The 22,683-nt window shown below is 40.5% G+C and overlaps 1 protein-coding gene across 1 annotated transcript; it reads right to left on the bottom strand.

The window, feature by feature from the left end:
• Positions 1–11,452: 11,452 nt before the first annotated feature.
• On the bottom strand, positions 11,453–22,431 carry Lin7c (lin-7 cell polarity scaffold C). The gene is given in 5 exon segments (NM_021851.2): positions 11,453–15,253; positions 15,876–16,085; positions 18,200–18,271; positions 18,838–18,956; positions 22,370–22,431. Coding segments are annotated over 5 exon segments (594 nt in total). The 5' UTR covers positions 22,407–22,431; the 3' UTR covers positions 11,453–15,097.
• Positions 22,432–22,683: the final 252 nt, after the last annotated feature.

Raw genomic sequence — 22,683 nt, 5'->3', positions numbered from 1 at the left:
ATAGCTGATGTGTAGCTGCTCAGTTACAGCTGCAAGCTAGTCAGCATTCAGATCATTAATAGCAGTGGGGTTTCTGTGCTCTGACTCTCCAGGTTTGCATGTGGGGCTTTGGAGTGGAAGTGCTCCCACGTCAGGGTCCCAACGCGTGCAGTGCACTCATGCCTGTGGTCAGTTGCTTGAGCATCCTTTGATCTTATGTTTTTGCTGTCCATAGAGTGCTATTACTGAGGATGGAAAATTGTGTCTATTTTGGGAAGTTTATTTAAAACAGTTCAGTGGGGCTGGAGAGATGGCTCAGTGGTTAGAGCACTGACTGCTCTTCCAGAGATCCTGAGTTCAATTCCCAGCAACTACATGGTGGCTCACAACCATCTGTAATAGGGATTTGATGCCCTCTTCTGGTGTGTCCGAAGACAGCAACAGTGCACTCACATAAAATAAATCTTTAAAAAAATTTTTTTAAAAAAGCCTCAATTATGTGAGGTTATCAACAAATTGAAAATGTCTTTTGAACCATACATGTAGATAAATCTGGTCTCGTGGCTCTCCTGATAGGTGGGGAGGAATGGTTGGGGCTGGCTGGGTCTCAGTAAATGCCACCTGCAGAGGCATCCTGCTTAGGCCTATGATGAAGCCCTGGCAGGGCTGGCTGAAGGCCATTCTTGGAGTCAGCCCTCTTTGTAACCATCAGTCACTTAATCTCCTCACCTGATTGGACAACTCCAGGTAAGATGGCCTATTACTCTTTCCAAGACCTACAGTGACACCAAATGCCAAAACATTCATGTCAATATCAAAAACACCCCCTACTCATTGTACATTTGATCTTTCCCTCACCCTTCCCTTCAGTTCCCTTCCAACCCAGGAGGAGAGTGAACCTCCAGGGAAGAGCAGAATTATACAGGAAACACATGCAGGTTCCAAGTCTAGGGTATACAAGCTCGTGAAAAGCATAAACCAAAAATTATGTACCTAAGAACCTAGGCAGTAAGAGAAGAGCAAAGGGAGAGGGGTCAAGACAGGAAATCAGAGTATTTATCACCTGGTCATGATGAGGCCCCACTAAGACCAAAATGCCAACTCTGTTTCATCATCAAATTGGGGCGTTATTTTTCTTTTTCCTCCTCCCCACCTTTTTTCTGCTTCTTATTTTTTCCTTCTTAAAAGAGTAGTTTCTTTAATTTAAAAAAAAACTAATTTTGTGGTTGGGTGACCTGCATGTGCTACACTACTGTGTATGTGTGGAAGTCAACTTGTGGGGTTCAGGTCTCTCCTTCCACCATGTGAGAGAGAACTCACCTCCTCAGCATCACTGGCAGGTGACCTTACCTGCTGTTCATCTTGATAGTCTAAATTGGGTACATTTCAGAATTCCAGAGAAGTTTACAATGCTCTAGAAAGACCTTAGCATGGGACAATTCTTTTCTTTTCTTTTTTCTTTTTTTCCCCAGAGCTGAAGACCAAACCCAGGGCCTTGCACTTGCTAGGTAAGCACTCTATCACTGAGCTAAATCCCCAGCCCCGACAATTATTTTATAGAAGTACATGTAAACCACTTACAAGAAAAAGCAGCCGTTGGGGTGAAGTGATGTGTTGATGGTAAAGCAGAGAAATCCCTTTAAATCCTTTTCTTGCCTACATGAACATGTATGGGGAAAAAAACCTAGAAAGGGGGGAACATTTACCCGAGTGGAAAATTTCAATAGAAATTAGAGAGAGGACTTCATATTCTATGAATTGCCTTTCTTTTCCTAACCTGGATACTAATTTTTTTTTTAAAAAAGACATGCACAAGAGTTGGGGTGTGCGACTCAGAGGTTGAGTATGTGCTTGACATGTCTGAGACCTGGTTCTTAACACTGTGACAACAATGGAGATGGATGATGATGGTGACGATGATGATAACGATGACGTCATGATGATGACAATGACGGTGATGATGGTGATGGTGGTGGTGGTAGATGACGATGATGATGGATGATGATAACCATACTCATCCTCCTAAAGTTTTTACACATGTTTTTAACTTTGGAAATAAAACATCTGGATGCAGTGCTTTCGGTGTTTAAGTTTCCTTAGAAGGTTTATTTATCTTATGTGCACGTGTATCTTGCCTGCTTGGTTCACATTGGATGCTCTGGAACTGGAGTTATGGATGGTTATGAGGTACCATGAGGGTGCTGGGGGTCCTCAGCAAGTCCAGCAAGAGCTCTTGACTGCTCAGCCAACTCTCCAGGCCAGGATAAGGTCTATAAAAAGCACGTTACCCACTGTGAATAGCATCCTGATCTCTGTGGAAAACGGTAAAGTGAAAAAAACAGAACAAAACCTTCCCCTTCCCCACAGACAAAGCAAGCAAGCAAACAAACCACCATGAGGATTTAGTCAATGCCATGGAATATTAGGATGTTTCAGCATGAATTTCTTGGGAGCCATGGCTCAGCACGTGATCTTAGTACTTCCGTGTTCTTTAATCAGCTTCTCTCAAGAAAGGCTGACTCTGACCATTCCTTCTGTTTGGCCAAACACGATACAACTTATCTTTCCTGCTGCCCTCCCCTCCTAGGTCACGCTTAATTTTAAACCATATAAAAGTCACTTTGAAGAACAACAGAGAAAGCTAAAATTCTTATGAAACTGGAAGATTCTGAGCTGGTAGGGAAACATTACAACAGATTTCTTTTTCACTCTTCTGAGTCTAAAATAACATGTAATTATTTACTTAATAATTTTAGAATCCTTTAAAGTTTTTATTACTTTATTTATTTATAGGTTTGTGTGTGTGTGTGTGTGTGTGTGTGTGTGTGTGTACATGGGCATGCTATGCTATGTGTGAAGGGGGAGACTGAGGACAGATGGTCAGACTCTTTGTACACCATGTGAGTCTCTGGGATCGAACTCAAGTCAAGGTATTAGCAAGAAGGCCCCTTTACCCTCTGAGAGCCTCTCTGGCTCTACTTCCTTTAGGAGGACCCACTAAGAATCTACTCAGGATCCACTCTACTAAGGACAGAAGAGTTTTCATTAGAACAGCTCTGTCTACACAGAAATCACCTGGGGAGATTTTGAAATAGAATTCACAGAGAACTCCATTGTTTTCATTATAGTAGGTCAGAGATAGACTCTGGGCTGTCAATGTTTAAAAATTCCTGATCCCGATGTAACATCTTTCCCAAATCATGGCCTCCTGGTAGAGAGCAGTGTAAGCAGGAGTCTTCTTAGGCACAAACCCCACTACGAGGTTGCTTATGAAACACTGATTAAAGGAAACATTTACGAGGGTCTGCAGAGGGAGTGGACAGAGGCAGGCCAAGTCTGTGTGTTGAGGTAGTAGTAGGTCTGGCCCCAAGCAAGGAAGAGATGGAATGAAAAAGACTGAGAGACTAAGAGAAGAGTCTGGGAGTGCAGTGCAGCCCCATAAAAGCTAAGCAAGGTTATCAGTGTCTCTAAACAAACTCCTTCATCAGAGGAGCCCCAGTTCATCCAGTCTTTCATGTCTTGGTCCTGGGATCAGTCCATAAAGCAACATTACTGGCTTGGAGGGGAAAGAGTCCACCAAATGTCTCTATTAGAATGAGTCCCACAGAATCAAGAGCTGCATTTTCTGGAGAGCCTTGGAATTTAAGATGTGGCATGAAGTCCCTCTATTTAATCAAACTGCTTGCAAGCTAATTTTATTTATGGAATTTAGGAACTCAGGGATGTAAGGAACCTAATACTAGTTCAATTCTTTTCCTAAGGCTTGGGGACCCAATAGCATCTCCATGATCCCTGGACATGTTCTGGATATAACTTTAGAATTAATATATTCACACATGCACAGGTAGGAGGGTCCACCATCGAGTAGCAACGGTGAGGATGCTCTGTCCTATGTTGCCTCGTGATAATGCTTTCAAGGTCCCCAGAAAAAGTAGATGAGACCTAGATGGTGAGAGATCATAGCTTAAACCGCTCAATCCAGGCACTGGCAGTATAGGGCAGTGGTAGACCACATCATTTGAGTTTGACCCACAGAACCACAAAGCAAAGACTATAATAGCTCAGATTAGCCTTGGTGGAAAGACCTTGTTGTTCCAGCTACTCCGGAGGCTGAGACAGAAGCATTGCTTTTAGTCCACACATTTAAGGCAACACAGAGAGGCCCTCATCTAAAGAACAAACAAAATCCTTTCACCAAAGAGAGAAACCACCCCCAGAGGGAAACTATTTAACTCAAAGTAGCATACTTCGTTACCAGGACAGCCAGTTAACATCCAGGCCAACTGTTCTTTCTCCTCTATAACTGGTTTCATTTTTATCTCTAATTTTTATAGGAAATAAAAGATGTTAGACAAATTTAGTGCCATGAAAGCAAATTAGCCCTAACCTCCCAGACGACCTTTGGCTTATTTAAAAGAAGACGCCCTGCCCCTCTAAACAATTCATCCCATCTTGGTGGAGCTTGGATAAAGATACTCAAAGCCAAAGATGATGTTTTTGTGATTAATATTGTTCAGTTACAAAACTGTTACTATATATACCTCTCCACCAAGACTATAGATATTTACCTCCATTGAAATTTCCTATAGGTTTTCTTACTTTTAGGGAGTTATTAGGAAATGTTCTTTGTCTACATTTGAGAAAGCTCTTGTCTTTAAAAAAAATTTCAATTTTAGCATATTTCTGAGGACAAACTTCATTAGCTTGTAAGAACTAAATTCTAGAGTAGAAACAATGGCGTTTTAGTGTCACCTTGTGGCAAAATCGGAGGCCGCCATCCCTAAACCGTGAATGAGTTGGTGACTAGCTCCCTATTTATAGAAGATGGCACTCTGGTGTCATCTTGTGGTAGAATTGGAGAGCACCATCCTTATATTGTATTAAGTTGGTGACTAGATCCCTGTTTACAGAAGGTGGCAAAAATTAAAATGTACACATTACACTGATTTCATCTGATTTGGAAAGAATTTTCCAGAATCCTTTCTTCTGTGATGTTTTCTACCAACACTTGTAGGAAGAACGGCTGCAGAAGTTACAAACGTTAATATTTAACTTGAGAGAAGACTACCAGCCATAGTTTGGATCAAATTAATCTTTCTGTACTCATTTCTGTACCTATTTTATCTATGGGCATCATGAATTGTAAAGTGATGAAAGGAAGCAGATGGTGTAGCATGTATTAATCACGGCATACATGCTCACGGCATACATGCTCACTGAAAATAGCCCCAAGAATGGGGGAGGGTTTCCACTATTCTGCCTACATTTCTATCATGTTAAGAATGAGGGGCCCTATTAAACAGTGATGTCGACAGACTAAGAGAAGTCATGAGCCAAATGGACTTAACGGATATTTATAGAACATTCTATCCTAAAGCAAAAGGATATACCTTCTTCTCAGCTCCTCATGGTACTTTCTCCAAAATTGACCATATAATTGGTCAAAAAACGGGCCTCAACAGGTACAGAAAGATAGAAATAATCCCATGCGTGCTATCGGACCACCACGGCCTAAAACTGGTCTTCAATAACAATAAGGGAAGAATGCCCACATATACGTGGAAATTGAACAATGCTCTACTCAATGATAACCTGGTCAAGGAAGAAATAAAGAAAGAAATTAAAAACTTTTTAGAATTTAATGAAAATGAAGATACAACATACTCAAACTTATGGGACACAATGAAAGCTGTGCTAAGAGGAAAACTCATAGCGCTGAGTGCCTGCAGAAAGAAACAGGAAAGAGCATATATCAGCAGCTTGACAGCACACCTAAAAGCTCTAGAACAAAAAGAAGCAAATACACCCAGGAGGAGTAGAAGGCAGGAAATAATCAAACTCAGAGCTGAAATCAACCAAGTAGAAACAAAAAGGACCATAGAAAGAATCAACAGAACCAAAAGTTGGTTCTTTGAGAAAATCAACAAGATAGATAAACCCTTAGCCAGACTAACGAGAGGACACAGAGAGTGTGTCCAAATTAACAAAATCAGAAATGAAAAGGGAGACATAACTACAGATTCAGAGGAAATTCAAAAAATCATCAGATCTTACTATAAAAACCTATATTCAACAAAATTTGAAAATCTGCAGGAAATGGACAATTTCCTAGACAGATACCAGGTATCGAAGTTAAATCAGGAACAGATAAACCAGTTAAACAACCCCATAACTCCTAAGGAAATAGAAGCAGTCATTAAAGGTCTCCCAACCAAAAAGAGCCCACCCAGGTCCAGACGGGTTCAGTGCAGAATTCTATCAGATCTTCATAGAAGACCTCATACCAATACTATCCAAACTATTCCACAAAATTGAAACAGATGGAGCCCTACCGAATTCCTTCTACGAAGCCACAATTACTCTTAAACCTAAACCACACAAAGACCCAACAAAGAAAGAGAACTTCAGACCAATTTCCCTTATGAATATCGACGCAAAAATACTCAATAAAATTCTAGCAAACCGAATTCAAGAGCACATCAAAACAATCATCCACCATGATCAAGTAGGCTTCATCCCAGGCATGCAGGGATGGTTTAATATACGGAAAACCATCAACGTGATCCATTATATAAACAAACGGAAAGAACAGAACCACATGATCATTTCATTAGATGCTGAGAAAGCATTTGACAAAATTCAAGACCCCTTCATGATAAAAGTCCTGGAAAGAATAGGAATTCAAGGCCCATACCTAAACATAGTAAAAGCCATATACAGCAAACCAGTTGCTAACATTAAACTAAATGGAGAGAAACTTGAAGCAATCCCACTAAAATCAGGGACTAGACAAGGCTGCCCACTCTCTCCCTACTTATTCAATATAGTTCTTGAAGTTCTAGCCAGAGCAATCAGACAACAAAAGGAGATCAAAGGGATACAGATCGGAAAAGAAGAGGTCAAAATATCACTATTTGCAGATGACATGATAGTATATTTAAGTGATCCCAAAAGTTCCACCAGAGAACTACTAAAGCTGATAAACAACTTCAGCAAAGTGGCTGGGTATAAAACTGACTCAAATAAATCAGTTGCCTTCCTCTATACAAAAGAGAAACAAGCCGAGAAAGAAATTAGGGAAACGACACCCTTCATAATAGACCCAAATAATATAAAGTACCTCGGTGTGACTTTAACCAAGCAAGTAAAAGATCTGTACAATAAGAACTTCAAGACACTGAGGAAAGAAATTGAAGAAGACCTCAGAAGATGGAAAGATCTCCCATGCTCATGGATTGGCAGGATTAATATAGTAAAAATGGCCATTTTACCAAAAGCAATCTACAGATTCAATGCAATCCCCATCAAAATACCAATCCAATTCTTCAAAGAGTTAGACAGAACAATTTGCAAATTCATCTGGAATAACAAAAAACCCAGGATAGCTAAAGCTATCCTCAACAATAAAAGGACTTCAGGGGGAATCACTATCCCTGAACTCAAGCAGTATTACAGAGCAATAGTGATAAAAACTGCATGGTATTGGTACAGAGACAGACAGATAGACCAATGGAATAGAATTGAAGACCCAGAAATGAACCCACACACCTATGGTCACTTGATTTTTGACAAAGGAGGCAAAACCATCCAATGGAAAAAAGATAGCATTTTCAGCAAATGGTGCTGGTTCAACTGGAGAGCAACATGTAGAAGAATGCAGATCGATCCATGCTTATCACCCTGTACAAAGCTTAAGTCCAAGTGGATCAAGGACCTCCACATCAAACCAGACACACTCAAACTAATAGAAGAAAAACTAGGGAAGCATCTGGAACACATGGGTACTGGAAAAAATTTCCTGAACAAAACACCAATGGCTTATGCTCTAAGATCAAGAATCGACAAATGGGATCTCATAAAACTGCAAAGCTTCTGTAAGGCAAAGGACACTGTGGTTAGGACAAAACGGCAACCAACAGATTGGGAAAAGATCTTTACCAATCCTACAACAGATAGAGGCCTCATATCCAAAATATACAAAGAACTCAAGAAATTAGACCGCAGGGAAACAAATAACCCTATTAAAAAATGGGGTTCAGAGCTAAACAAAGAATTCACAGCTGAGGAATGCCGAATGGCTGAGAAACACCTAAAGAAATGTTCAACATCTTTAGTCATAAGGGAAATGCAAATCAAAACAACCCTGAGATTTCACCTCACACCAGTGAGAATGGCTAAGATCAAAAACTCAGGTGACAGCAGATGCTGGCGAGGATGTGGAGAAAGAGGAACACTCCTCCATTGTTGGTGGGATTGCAGACTGGTAAAACCATTCTGGAAATCAGTCTGGAGGTTCCTCAGAAAATTGGACATTGAACTGCCTGAGGATCCAGCTATACCTCTCTTGGGCATATACCCAAAAGATGCCTCAACATATAAAAGAGACACGTGCTCCACTATGTTCATCGCAGCCTTATTTATAATAGCCAGAAAATGGAAAGAACCCAGATGCCCTTCAACAGAGGAATGGATACAGAAAATGTGGTACATCTACACAATGGAATATTACTCAGCTATCAAAAACAACGACTTTATGAAATTCGTAGGCAAATGGTTGGAACTGGAAAATATCATCCTGAGTGAGCTAACCCAATCACAGAAAGACATACATGGTATGCACTCATTGATAAGTGGCTATTAGCCCAAATGCTTGAATTACCCTAGATCCCTAGAACAAACGAAACTCAAGACGGATGATCAAAATGTGAATGCTTCACTCCTTCTTTAAATGAGGAAAAAGAATACCCTTGGCAGGGAAGGGAGAGGCAAAGATTAAAACAGAGACTTAAGGAACACCCATTCAGAGCCTGCCCCACATGTGGCCCATACATATACAGCCACCCAATTAGACAAGATGGATGAAGCAAAGAAGTGCAGACCGACAGGAGCCGGATGTAGATCGCTCCTGAGAGACACAGCCAGAATACAGCAAATACAGAGGCGAATGCCAGCAGCAAACCACTGAACTGAGAATAGGTCCTCTATTGAAGGAATCAGAGAATGAACTGGAAGAGCTTGAAGGGGCTCGAGACCCCAAAAGTACAACAATACCAAGCAACCAGAGCTTCCAGGGACTAAGCCACTACCTAAAGACCATACATGGACTGACCCTGGACTCTGACCCCATAGGTAGCAATGAATATCCTAGTAAGAGCACCAGTGGAAGGGGAAGCCCTGGGTCCTGCTAAGACTGAACCCCCAGTGAACTAGTCTATGGGGGGAGGGCGGCAATGGGGGGAGGGTTGGGAGGGGAACACCCATAAGGAATGGGAGGGGGGAGGGGGATGTTTGCCCGGAAACCGGGAAAGGGAATAACACTCGAAATGTATATAAGAAATACTCAAGTTAATAAAAAAAAAAAAATGAAAAAAAAAAAAAAGAATGAGGGGCCCTGATGTTTAAATGATGGGACTTTTTTTAAAAAAAAGTAACACCCCTCCCAGCAAATGTCTCTATTTTCAATTGCATACAAAATTACACATGTGTGTGGGTATTATTCCCAGTCTACTGTAAGATCTCAATTTCACAAACAAGAAGCAATCAGAAAAAGAAAATGTGCTACTGCCTCCTTATCCTCATCAGATTCAAAGGAAATATTTGTTTTAGCTTGACACTCTATTTTACTGGAGACTCAGCTCAGAGCTAGAATATCTGAATGGTATGTGCAAAGTTCAGTGAACTCTGCAGAGAGTCTGTTTTGTCTCTAGATTCTCTACTTTTTACTAAAACAAACAGAACCATTTCTGTGCTCCTTTACCTAGCTGCTAGATTTGAACTCTACCTTAGTGGTGGCCTCTGTTTTCCTTGTGCAGGGAGCCCAGGGAGTGAGGATCTGACTGGCAAGTCTGAAAGAACAGGCCCTTATCCCTGTATGATGAGGGCGGTGGTCCACAGAAGCCTGGCTGATTTTGAAGGCCATTTCCTTTTCAAGCTTTACACACACACACACACACACACACACACACACACACACACACGGGCACACACACACCCGCCTATGATTTAACAGAAATGTGAATTCCAGACAGGCAATGAACCAAAGGTCAGCCTAGGCTACAAAATGAGGCCTTACTTCAGAACAAACAACTCAGCCCAAAATGTGGAGTGTAGTAACAGTGGGGGGACTGCAGCCCTGGATTATGCAGGGCCCTTTAGACTTTGCTCTCAGTGTAACAGAGACCTGAGGAGGCTGAGGCGCTCCAGTCGAAGCGATGCTTTTCAACAGGCAGATGGATCTCGGGGGACCTGCATAACCAACACACCTCTAGCCAAGGGCAAACTCATCATTCCAGCTAGAGAAAGAGCTGCTGCAAATGCAGGGCCTTCCTTCAAACTAAAGCCAAGTCTAACCCTGTGACTGACCACAATTAAGCTATGCCAACAATAGACTAAAACAAGGAAAGCTATGCCCTGTGGAACAGATGGGCCTGGATAGGCACTCGGAGAACAAGCTCTGTTACACTGTGGCAAGTGCCAAAGGTAATCTCCACCACAGAGAACAGGGATCAGCAAGGCCCTAACTCAACTGTCAGGACTTCATCCTCTTACAAGACTTCTACTGGGATCTTTATTGCACATGGAAGAAGTCGCACCGAGTTCTGTTTCAGTGTTGGATTCTGGTAATGCCAGAATTCGTTTAGTAAAAGTATACTGCACAAACTATTATGAGCTGGCTGGATGAACAAATGTTAAGATGGTGGCCGGCTGTTTCTGCATGCTCAACGGTGGCTGTGCACACTCTCATCTTTGCCTCTGCTGTGGGTCTACTGACACTGCCTTTTCACTTAGCAAGTACTAGAACTTTTCCAACGAATTTTATTCTGAGCATGGCCTCACTCCTCAAAACTGGCACTAATTTTAAAAGTTGCCAGTTTACTTTAAAAGCTTCATCTTGTATGTGTGTTTGTCCATACATAACGGTCATAGTACAACCTGCAAGAGAGGCTGTGCCTTTCAAGCCCAGGGCCTTGAGGTCAGGTCGTCAAGCTGGTGGCATTTGTCTTTCCTTAATGAACCCTCTTGTCCCCTAACTACTTTTTGCTAGTAGGGTCCTACAGCTACTTAGTGTGTGGGGACTACCCAGCCAGTAATTGCGGGCAGCCTAAAAAGCTTCAGAGACAGCACGGGCACTGACTGCAGATGACAGATGGAAAGCTCTACAGGGCATTCTACCAGGACAGAGAGGCTCACAGTAAGGATGGCAACAAGGATTTAAAGAGGGCAGCTGGGGGCTAGAGAGATGGCTCAGAGGTTAAGAGCACGGACTACTCTTCTAGGGGTCCTGAGTTCAATTCCCAGCAACCACATGGTGGCTCACAACCATCTGTAATGGAATCTGATGCCCTCTTCTGGTGTGTCTGAAGACAGCTACAGTGTACTCATATACGTGAAAAATTCTTTAAAAAGTGAAGAGAGGGCATAGTCTCTGCCATCAAGCATGTCACATTGCCTCTTGAAATAACAGAAGACAAAGTTTGGTTTAGTTATAGTTTATGAAAGGCAAACAAAATACAGAAATCTGAAGTCTCATTTCAGGAACCACCACGGAGTTTGCTTTTTACTTTATGTAACGGTTATTTTACATACAGCGTTCAACTTGTAATTGTATCAATTTTGTCAAATGCAAAGGACAAACACGACTCATACAAATATATTTTAAATAAGCCTTAGAGTCAGAATTTAATTGCTAAATGATTCATCTATTGAAAAAGCACTGTTTCACATTCCAAATAATTTTCTCAAACTAAAAAGAGTACAAGTGTATCAAATCTTTGCCAATATTTTTAAAAACCACGTCCAGTTACAAATTAGTTTAAAACTTCTTGAAAATTAATAATCAAATGACTTTCCCCCATTATGTAACTATTATTACTTCAACAACCTTTGAAGAAACACTACTCATGAATTTTGGAGAGTAAAACTACAAAGCGAGATTGTTGCCAGAACAGACAATGGACTGTAAGTTAGAAAATGCGCAAACGGACATTTATTCAGGAGGTACAATTACTAGAGTCCTTATATATCAATAATCATTCCACAGTATAATCACATGTACTCTTTTAAGTCTATACCAAGTCATGCTGATGCTTTCCAGTAAGCCATAACCTTATCTTCTATTAAGTTCTATTCATTTTAATTGTAAACAAAGTACTTGAGCAAAATGCCTTAAACTTTTACAACAGGAAGATGATCTTAAAAAGTGAGACCCTACAGAACAGGACTCCATCCATGTAGTAGAACAGTAATGATAAAGGAGCCATATCTAGACGGCACAGATTCATTCCTCATAGTGCTTTCACATCGGCGATGCTTAAACATGCTCTTTCAAATGATAACCTGCAATTTTTTTTAAAGGTAAAGGGGACAGAAGGAGAAACACTAATAAGATTTTACAATTGAATTACTGGTAGGTCTTATTTTTTAAAGAACAAGAAAAGGGAATACAAAAGCCAGCATGGTTTACAGAGAGAGCTCCAGGACAGCCAGAACTATGTAGAGATTCTCCAAAAAAAAAAAAAAAAAAAAAAGGACTGCCAAATACTTCTTAAGCCCATAAAAAGATACTAAGGAGTAGAATCAATCGTTAAATAGCTTCAGATTAAATGTACTTTCAAACAGAGTCCAGTATAATCAGAAAGTCCATGGGCTAGTGCTTCTGAAGCTTGGGTGTCAGAATGAGCCTCTGAAGACAATAGAGGGTAGACACTGTCATATGAAATGTCAATCACAAAGAAATGATTATGAATCAGCTGTATGTGAAGGGACCTAGATGAGTTTTAAGATCTGCAGGGCATTCTAACATGCAACCAAGGTCATGAATCACCAAGTCAACTCATTTTGAAATATTTAAGAAAAAAAAAATTGAAAACTGGGGCTAAGGGAAATTTACATTTGTAAGTTACAAGTCAAACAAATACCCTTTATATTTACTGCCTAGTTTTAATCCACAAATCATCCATTTATTAGATTAAAATTCATTCATTTCCTTAGTACACAAGAAGACTACTGTACACTTGCCACTGACTTTTCCTATGGTCATTATTTAAAATTCTGAGATAGGAGAATTGCATCAATGAAAGCCAACTACTGCTACTCATGCTTAACAGTACCAAGAAGAGCTCTGTGTTTGGCTCCTTTAAGTAGTGTTACTTAAGACTTTATAAATAGGTGCTGGCCACAAAGAACAGACTGTGAGTTACCGAAGAAGGAAAAAAAAGCTTTTTCAACGTACTTAAGGAAAAAAAGTAACTTGGCTGAAATTCTGCAACAGCTGAAACATGAACCAGGAAGCTGTAATCATAGTGGGACGCTGGTGCATCCTCGGGAGCAGCTGCAGCCCCAGTAGCTACTCGAAGACAAGGGTTCCTCAGGGTTTACTTGCCCTGGGATGCAGAAATACGAGCATAACAATAATGGTACTGTTCTATATGCACCAACACTTTTCTTTAATATAGTTTTAAAACAAATACCTCTAATAATTTTACAATTAAATTAAAATACGTCATACTCTTCTATACTACTTTGGTCTCAACATTTTAAAAACACATGAGCTAATTTTGAAAATATACAATTCAGCATGATTCTATCAATATCAAGCACATTTTGTAGTGGACTAAAGACATTCAACCATGCACAATCCAGTGTTCAAGTCCTAAATGATAAATAACATGTTGATTGACTTTTACTCTGAAAATCACTGAAAACTGCAGTAATCTTGTAAGACTCACAGTGCTCACACACATGCAGAAAAACATACACACTTCCATTCTTCCTGAAGGAATGTTACAAAATGCCCATTTTTAAAAAATAAAGGTAATAGTCGTAATTATGACAAATCCTTCCATTTTCAACCCATCTGTTTCTATTTAACATCATCACTTAAACCCTTTAAAAATGTTCCTGTAATCTGTGACTGGAAATTAATCACTTTGACTTCAGCTTTTAGAAGACCACAGTCACAATCATGTACCAATAGCTGCCTTTTAGGAAAATGGTGACATCCAGTGGACAAATGGTGAAAAGTACTGCTCCAAATTCCCATCGCTCGCTCTCTGAATCATCAAGATATATGTCATCCTGAGCCCCACTCACTGTGAGACTTAGGAAACCGCCAGCTTCTGTACCTTAAGCAAATCCTCCCTGCCCTTCATATCTCAAGTCTGTACTGAAGCTGGGAGTAGGAATATATGGTTCTTCAGGCTCTAAAAGTTGAAGTTGTTACCTTGTCCTACTTCCATTCTCCCCAGCACAGACTAACCGACTCATGTCTAGGCATGAAAGAACCAAACTATGAGAAATATACTTAAATACAAATGAATAGCATAAAAATTTGAAAAGTTGAAATCTGAGCTTTTTGCATGTATAATTTATGACTGTTAAATATAAATAAAGGATTTAATTGGTAATGCTAATAATCAAATTATATCCTCTTGCTTCACTGCTTAAATATTATGAAATACATATTTTAGCAATGATTGCTTCAGTGCTTAAAACCTTTCTTTTATAAATCAGTATAAATGAATACGTTATACATTGTTTAAATAAAAATAAAAAGGTTCCATGGAAGCTATGATTTACCACTGATTATATGATCTCATATGTTATGCTCCAAGTACACAATGCAGCAGAGATGGCAACACTCACGGCATGATAAACCGCCACAATCAAGACTGCTATGTTTAATTGCTTGGAAAAATGAAAACAAATTTCACAAAGAAATTGCAGTAAGCAAAAGGAAATATTGGAGATCTGTTATTTGTAAATAAGTCGCCAAATAAAGAAACCTCTTTTTAAAAAAAGATTAAGAATGTAAAAGTACATTTTAATATTAAAAAGCATTATTAAAAATCTATAACAACTTTGTGACAAAATCTGTGTTTGAAAAAGGCCTGTAAAAACAGCAGGACAGAACTGCCCTCATCAACTTTGACTTTTTCTCGTGAGAAAAAAAGTGTATGCTTCTCTACAACCATAGTGATGCTAAAACAGGCATTTATAAAATGGCAAGAAGAGTTCACGGAAGTTTCTGGTGTTTTACAATCACTGGCATCAAGACCATCAGTAGGTCACAAGTAACTTTCCTAGCTAAAAGCAAAAGGAACATAGAGTTTTTAAACGATTAGGTCTGTTGTCTGCGTTTTGCTGATCTCATTTTCTCAAAGCGGGACTCCATTTCTTCCAGGACTTTTGGTGTGTACCGGACGACTAACTTCACCTTGCCTTGGGCTGCTTTCAGTAGCTCCACCGCTTTCTCATGGTGCTCTCCTTCAACACTCTGAAAACACACATAAGATAAACAACTGACAATTAGGTTTATAAGTAATCGAACTCGTGAAAAGGTTTAATACACAAGTAAGTAAGAATTGTCAATGTTACATCATTTCAGCACTATAACAACGTCTTACTCTATCACTTCAATCAATGTGAACTCTGAGACCCATTTCTGTGTACTCTGAGAATAAGAAGACAGCAATACTCATGCCTTACTAATGCACCAGGTCAGGAGTAAATCACGTAATTATCACTGTAAACAAGTGAAGAGTCTATTTCTGACTTTATACACAGGCTTACAGCACTGCGCCTTAACCTGAGTGCCCTACAGCCACACTGAATCTGCTTTACAAAGCACTGGCTGGGGCTGTGACTCAGAGTAAGAAGCTGCCTAGTACATGCGTTTGCTCTTCCACTCAACAAAAGCTCCACTATCATCACAAAAATCAAAGCAATCCCATGGCACCAGGCCGAGCAGTACCTTGAGAGGCTTCTCTCAAGGGATTTTAGAAATCAATCTCAAAAGTATTCCCCCTTCTAGCTTCTGATTTGATTGTTCTAGTACACCCCCAAGTGGCTACAACACATTACTGCAAATAGCAAATAGAAATAAAATTTCTCTTTACCACTCCATTAACAGAAAGGAGCTGATCTCCTCGTTTGAGGCCTCCATGTCTGTCAGCAATTCCACCTGGAATTATCCGGGATATATAGATTGGTGAGTTTTGTTCTTTGCCTCCCATGATATTGAATCCAAGGCCCTCTTCTGTTTTGGGTAGCTCAACAACTCGGGGATGAGAGTGCCCTTCACTGGCAGCAAACGCAGCAACGGTAGCCTGAAAGAAAAATACACACATCAAAGAATATAACTCACTTTTGAGGTGCTGGGTTTGAATCCAGAGACTCAGATGTGCTAAGGATGTGCATTAACCTTATTCCTAGCCTACAAAAGTCTTTTTGAGGGATATAGCTTTTCATGTGTGAGCTTCACTGAGTTAAGTCAGTTTGTAAGAGATATAATACTCGGATTATGTAGAAAGTAAGCTTCAGATCACTACTAGCTCCTCCAGAGCTCAGAAATATGCTGTTGCACATGCACAGGGCTGGTCAAGGCTTGCCAAGCAGACAGATGTGAGCTCTCCCTGAGAATGCCAACAGCCCTGAGCTTCAAAGCAGATAGAGTGGCTCCTTCAGGGGCAAGACACAACCTACCTCATAAATGTGTTCTTATATCAAGAAATTTTGGCTGCTATATTATTTATACCACACAGTAAATAATGAAAATATCAAGAAATGACTCAATAATGAGAAGGCACATAACCCAGAGGCATGCTTTTTGTTGCTTCAGTTAACTATTTAGTTACAACTAAAAGAAAAAGATAAAGATGAAACATAGCTGTGTCTAACTGTATTCTAACACAGGTTTACATTCTGTTTCCTTTTGCTTTTAAAGGCCCCATTTTCATTATGGATGCTGAATGGAAAAACAAGAATGAGAGAAGGGAGACTGAGTCAGCACCAACTCCGATCTCTGCCGTACTGAAAAAAAAAGGCCCCATTTTACAGAGCCAAGGCTCTGGAGCTTTGCACCTCCAAGAACTACACAAGTCAGAGATAACGGAATTTCCTTTTGGGGTGGGGCTGGTGAAAGCCAGCGAGCAGCTTTGTAGCATAGGCGAGCTTTACACTCTTCACCTTCAGGCCTCAGCCACGTGTGCTGGCTGCGGTTGCAGGGACGCTGCCAAAACTTCAAAAAATGTTTTGCTTTTTCCTTCTGGAGACAGGGTCTCATTTAGCCCAGGCTGGCACCAAACATGTTAAAGAGCCAAGAATACCTTAAATGTCTGTATCTTTTGCCTCTAGTTGCCAAACAATGGGTTATAGGCATATGCCCCACTCCTGGTTTTATGTGGTGCTAGGGGTGGCTGGAACTCAAGAGCCTTATGCATGCTAGGCAAGCTCTGTAGCTGAACTATACTCACAGACTGTCCCAAACCCAAAGGTCCTATGGATTTAGGGACTTTGACACAGGAAGCCTATACACTTAGTATCTGTATTTAATGAAGACTCTAGTGATTCCTTTTGTGGAGCTGTGACTAGCAATAACAGCCTGCTACTAAGTGGTGAGTGAGAACTCTTAAGCACATGTGGTGAGATGGCTCAATGTCGCAGGTTATTTGAGGAAAATTAAGTTGGTACAAGAAAGCACACAAACATGCCATCTATGGCCCTGAGGAGGTAGCTTCCGTTCAACACTGCCTCATAAGTGCAGGGTCAAAGTCAAGGGAAAATCCAGGAGTAATTGAAGGGTTTATCCTACAGTCCCTATTCACTTACTGCGGTGTGCTGCAAGGGAGTTGTTTAACTCTGATGCTTCCTCTTCTACAAGAAAGTCACTTTATTGACTATGAAATTAATGTTATAGTCACAAATCTGTACAGTGCACTAAATACAATTATATGAGGCATGACATACATACTATTGGATTTTTAATATATCATCTAAACAGTATCACAAAATATCTTACCTAAACCAAATAAAAAACTCCTATTTCTTAATATCTGAGAAGTGTAATATAGTATAGAAGACATGCTTTCAAAGCTTACAATGATTCTAGTAACTGCATGTTAAACCTTTAATTTGTGCCTTCTGTACTGTACACACACACACACACACACACACACACACACACACACACACACACACACAGGTAGCCTGTGTATATGGATACATGTGTGTTGACTTGCTGGCCAGTAAGTCCCTAGAATATCTACCTCTCCCCTCCTCCAGCACTGGGGTTATAGACACTGCCAAGCCCAGCGTTGGCTGGGAGTTGGGGATCTGCACTCAGGTCCTCAGGCTTCCAGAGTAAGCACTTTACCCTCCTCCTCCCAGCCCGTTTCAGCTCTAGTTTTTGGAGTCCCACCTTTGATAAGGACAATCCCGTTACCTTTGCAGTTGCATTAGCTCTCACTTCAGGGCTGCTACTGATGTCCACAGTCTCATAAACATGTTCGTATACCTGCAAAGACAAAGTTTTCACCATACTTAAATTTTGGACTATATCTATGTTTGAGTTCTCTGCAAAGTTAATAAATATGTTAAAATTTCCCAAAGACAATTATCAGTCTTTATAACATGCAATGCTTTTCTATTAGAAATTTCAAAGAAAATTCTTTTTTGTAGGGGTACGGGTAAGGCAAGGATTGGGTGAACCTAGGGTTTTGTGCATGTTAGATAAGCACTGAGCTATAACCCCAGCTAAAAATTCCAAAGGAAAAACAAACGAGAGAGAGAGAGAAAGAGGGAGAGAACACACTAGTTCTAATGTTTTCTTCCTTTGTTCACATCTCTTCTTTTTTATTACAGGCTGGTTGTTCTATACCTATATAGCCCAAGCTGACCTGTATGTAACTCATGGAATTTCTCCGGCCTTAATATTGTGAATACTGAATATTGTGATTACTGGCGTGCACTGCCATGTCTGGTGCTAGTTTATTCTCTACATTATTTCTGAATCCAAATTTCAGTGTATTTCTGTAGCTATGTAACTCAAATTTTGAAGAAATATAGATTATGCTAACTTACCTCTCTGACAGCATTGCAGAACTCACTCTGGAGGACTCTTTGCAAAGCCTGAAGTTTCTGTGGCGGCACCTCTCCACTCCTCTGTAATTTCTCCAACAATTCAATTGCTCTGCAGATATCTACAGGGGAAACAAAACACAAATGATAATTCTTGCTAAGGATTCTCCTCATTCCTTTAGAACTTTATAGCAGCTAAGATTAGTCCAAAGGCTAGTCAGGTATGGTCCCCAATATGAATAATCTTCCCCTCAGAGGCTGAGGCCATTTTGGGCTTCAATACTACTTCAAAAACAAAGCAAAACAACCAACCCTCCCGCCCCCAATTCTCCAAAGAATAAACAGTAGAAGGGGAAAAAAATCTTTAGATAAGAAAAGCTAACAGTATTATCAAGAATTTAATAAATAATTTGATGATTACGTCAATAAAATTTTACCAAATCATCTTATTTGTAACCAAAGCAGCCAAAAAAAAACCCCAAAAAAACCAAAAAAACAAAAAACCAAAACCAAAACAAACAAACAAACAAACAAACAAAAACCAAAATAAAAAACCTAGAGACCATGTGCTAGTGACATCACTGTTGCCTTCCTAAAGGGAAACATGCAGATTGCTCAGTAACATGTGGAAATACAACTAACTGGGGATGGGGTGGGGTGGGGGGTTGCTAACTGTTTTAATTCAGACATGTCCAGATAGGAGTTACAAAACAGAAAGGAAAAGAAAAAGAAAAACAGCTTTATCAACCTAGTCCTAGTGCTTGTGGTGACCTCAGGTAAGATTCCTGGCCTGATTTATGGTCTTTCACTGTGAAACAGCAGGAACAGTGCCTTTTTCATTTGGGAAAAAGAAAAGGAAAACAAAAATCCTTCACAAACACAGATGTTTTTAAATTGTTGGTATAAATTAATTTTATGAAATATTAAAGCATTAGGGGGTAAAGAGATTCGGTACTTCCTGACTCTCAGAACCCACTTGGAAATCTCTTAATTACCTAAAACTCCAGTTCTAGAAATCTGACACCCTCTTCTGCCCACTCCAGCCCCTAGGCTCCCAACACATACAACTTAAAAAGAAAAAAATACTAAAGAATTACACACACACACACACACACACACACAAACACACACTCTTACTTTAGCATATTAGATAACTGTCACTGGGAATGTAAAAAATGTGTTTAATGAACAAAGAACTTTAGAAAACTCAGATTCATGTTGTAACACTATTAATCACAACTTCTGTTCTGATTTTTTTCCTTAAGGCTTTTCTGAACCCCAGCCTCAGTAGATTACTATTGCTAATTAACAGACGTTTCAGTAAATTTCAATTGTGTCCATTTACCTCCAAAGGTTAAGATACTTTTGGGTTCTATAGAGAGTCTATACACTATCCTATATATTCTAATCCTTGCATACTTTTGACTTAAGTGGAGGAAGTTTTTGATTTCACCAGATATTTACTTCAAGGAAAAGGACTTTACATTTGCTTATGAAAACGTCCAAATAAACTTAGTAGAGAAGCTTTTAAAAAGTTGATTCAGTTTTAGATAATAAGTCTAAACTGCTATTAATCAAACAGACTACCTTTGCTCTGATTTCCCAGCACCAGAATGGCTAATAAATGTTGTTTCACGAGTGGTTGATTGACAAAGTTACAATACACTATCCATATTAAAATCCTACCTACAGGGCTGGGGAAATGGCTCAGCACTAGAGTGCTCCCCTAGTATGAACTCAATACAACATGGTGGAAAGAAGAAAAGGGAAGAGGAGAATATGAGAGGGTAGAGAGAAGGGAGAGCAACTAATCAATGAGTTAAAAACTCTATTCCAAATACATGCTTATTAAGTTCGTGTACCAGTGAACTATGCTTTGATCATTTAGAAGCAAAACAGGAACTTGGTCATATGTACTGGTATTTTACTGTGGAATTGTACTGTAGAACTCTTGAGAATATGTTAGGTCTGTTAGAATTCTCAATCAGGGGGTTGGGGATTTAGCTCAGCGGTAGAGCACTTTCCTAGCAAGCGCAAGGCCCTGGGTTCGGTCCCCAGCTCCGGAAAAAAAAACAAACAAACAAAAAAAAAGAATTCTCAATCAGAATCAGACTTAACACCAACTGACTTGCTTATCCTGCTAACTGGCAAAAACCAACTAGTATTTCATTCCTACCAAATTTTGAACTATCTACTGTCTAACTGAAAACTTCCTAACAGCAAAAAGCAAATGTCAGAGGGTAAAGATCCACAGTTTCTGCTTTTTAAAAAAAAATACAGAAGATCGCCATCTTGTTATAAACTTCCAACTCTTCTGATTAATACAAGCAGATTTGCTCCTATTCACAAAGCACACTGACACTGCAGCACTCAAGAAGAAAATGTCACAGCTGTAGGCCTACCTTAGTCTTTCCCAAGCTACCCTGTCAGAAACAAGCTCATTTATTTAAAAAGAAAGAAAGAAAGAAATGACTTCCATAATCACTATAATAAAAAGCAAAACTAGTCAGCATTGTGGGTGAGGCATGAAGGAGGGTTCTATTACATACACAAACTTTAAAATTACTTCCTTCTTGGACAATATTAATATTGAGACTATAATTGTGAATACTAATATATGCAAAGCAGTGTCAAACTTCACTTTTTCCAAGATTTTGTTTGCCAACAGTACTCAAAATGTTTAACTGGTACTTCCTGATTGCTATGACTACCAATTGTAAAAAGCTTGTTTCGGTTGTCTGAAATTTAGCTTGGGCAGAACAGAGTACAATATCGGAAACCCACAATTTGGACCCTAGTATTTTCACAGGCTTCTCTTGAATAGGTTTTATTTTTCTTGACTGTTTGCTCTAAAGAAGCAATCAACCAACCAGATTTCCAATTGGACGTTTGTTAAGCAAGGAATGGCATCGTACTTAAAAGTGATTTAAAATCAAGCCACTACTCCTCCTAGTTATGTAATCTCCTACCCAAGATCAAGTCAGTTGGATTTTTTTTTTCTTCTTTAAAGCACCCTCTCCGTGGCTGGAGGGATGCGAAAGCTAAGAAACAGCAACTCAAAGCCCGGAGGTTGTGGTCAAATGATGGAGTCTGAGTTTTAAATGGGGGCGAGGGAGTTTCTGCGGGAATGTGCCTGTGTCCACCAAGTGTAAGAACGAGGCCAAGAGGCCACACTAATCTGTTCGTGTACAGGGGCAATGACAGCAGACAGTCCCGAACAGCGAGTGTGGCCTTTGCTCTTAGGGTTTATGAAGCTGAAAGCCCTTCTGTAGTACACACCCAGGGAGTGCTTGTGCCTACAGCCGTGGGTAGGTCGCTGAATCGAGCAGTGCCCACGGTAAGCGAGAACAGCCGGGTCTGGCATCTTTCAAACGCCAAGCGCCCTCCACCAGCAGCTCCCAGAGCCGAGGCCGAGGTTGGGGGGTTCCGGGTATCAGCGCCCCGGCCACTTTGCCTTCGCTCCGGCCGGTAGGCAAAGCGGTTCGTAGTCTCGACCCGCCCCACCCATCGCGGCCGCGAGACCCGCCGCACTCACCCCTCTCCAGCCGGACAGGTTCTCCCAGCGCCGCCATCTTCTCTTCCGCGGTCCAGACCCACAGGAAATGACGACAGAGGGGCCGCGGTGGACCCGGCCGAGAAACCGGAAGAGCGAGTTTGGTACTAACGCGAGAGCTAGAAGGATGCGGTTAACTACGCAGAGCGTTAACGGGGAATGCTGTGCGGCCGAGGGGTGGTCTCCCTTCGTCCATCTGTGCTCGTCCACTTCCAACAACCCGAGGTTGCAAAGAACCGGTGTCCCCACTGTTCCCTGCGTCGGGGAAGTCATGTCGTTAGTTCCAGGCCTTGCTT

This window comes from Rattus norvegicus, chromosome 3, assembly GCF_021556685.1.
Source record: "Rattus norvegicus strain SHRSP/BbbUtx chromosome 3, alternate assembly SHRSP_T2T, whole genome shotgun sequence".
NCBI lineage: Eukaryota > Metazoa > Chordata > Mammalia > Rodentia > Muridae > Rattus > Rattus norvegicus.
Note: the sequence above shows the minus strand (reverse complement) of the source record. Positions and strands in the feature narration are given on the sequence as shown.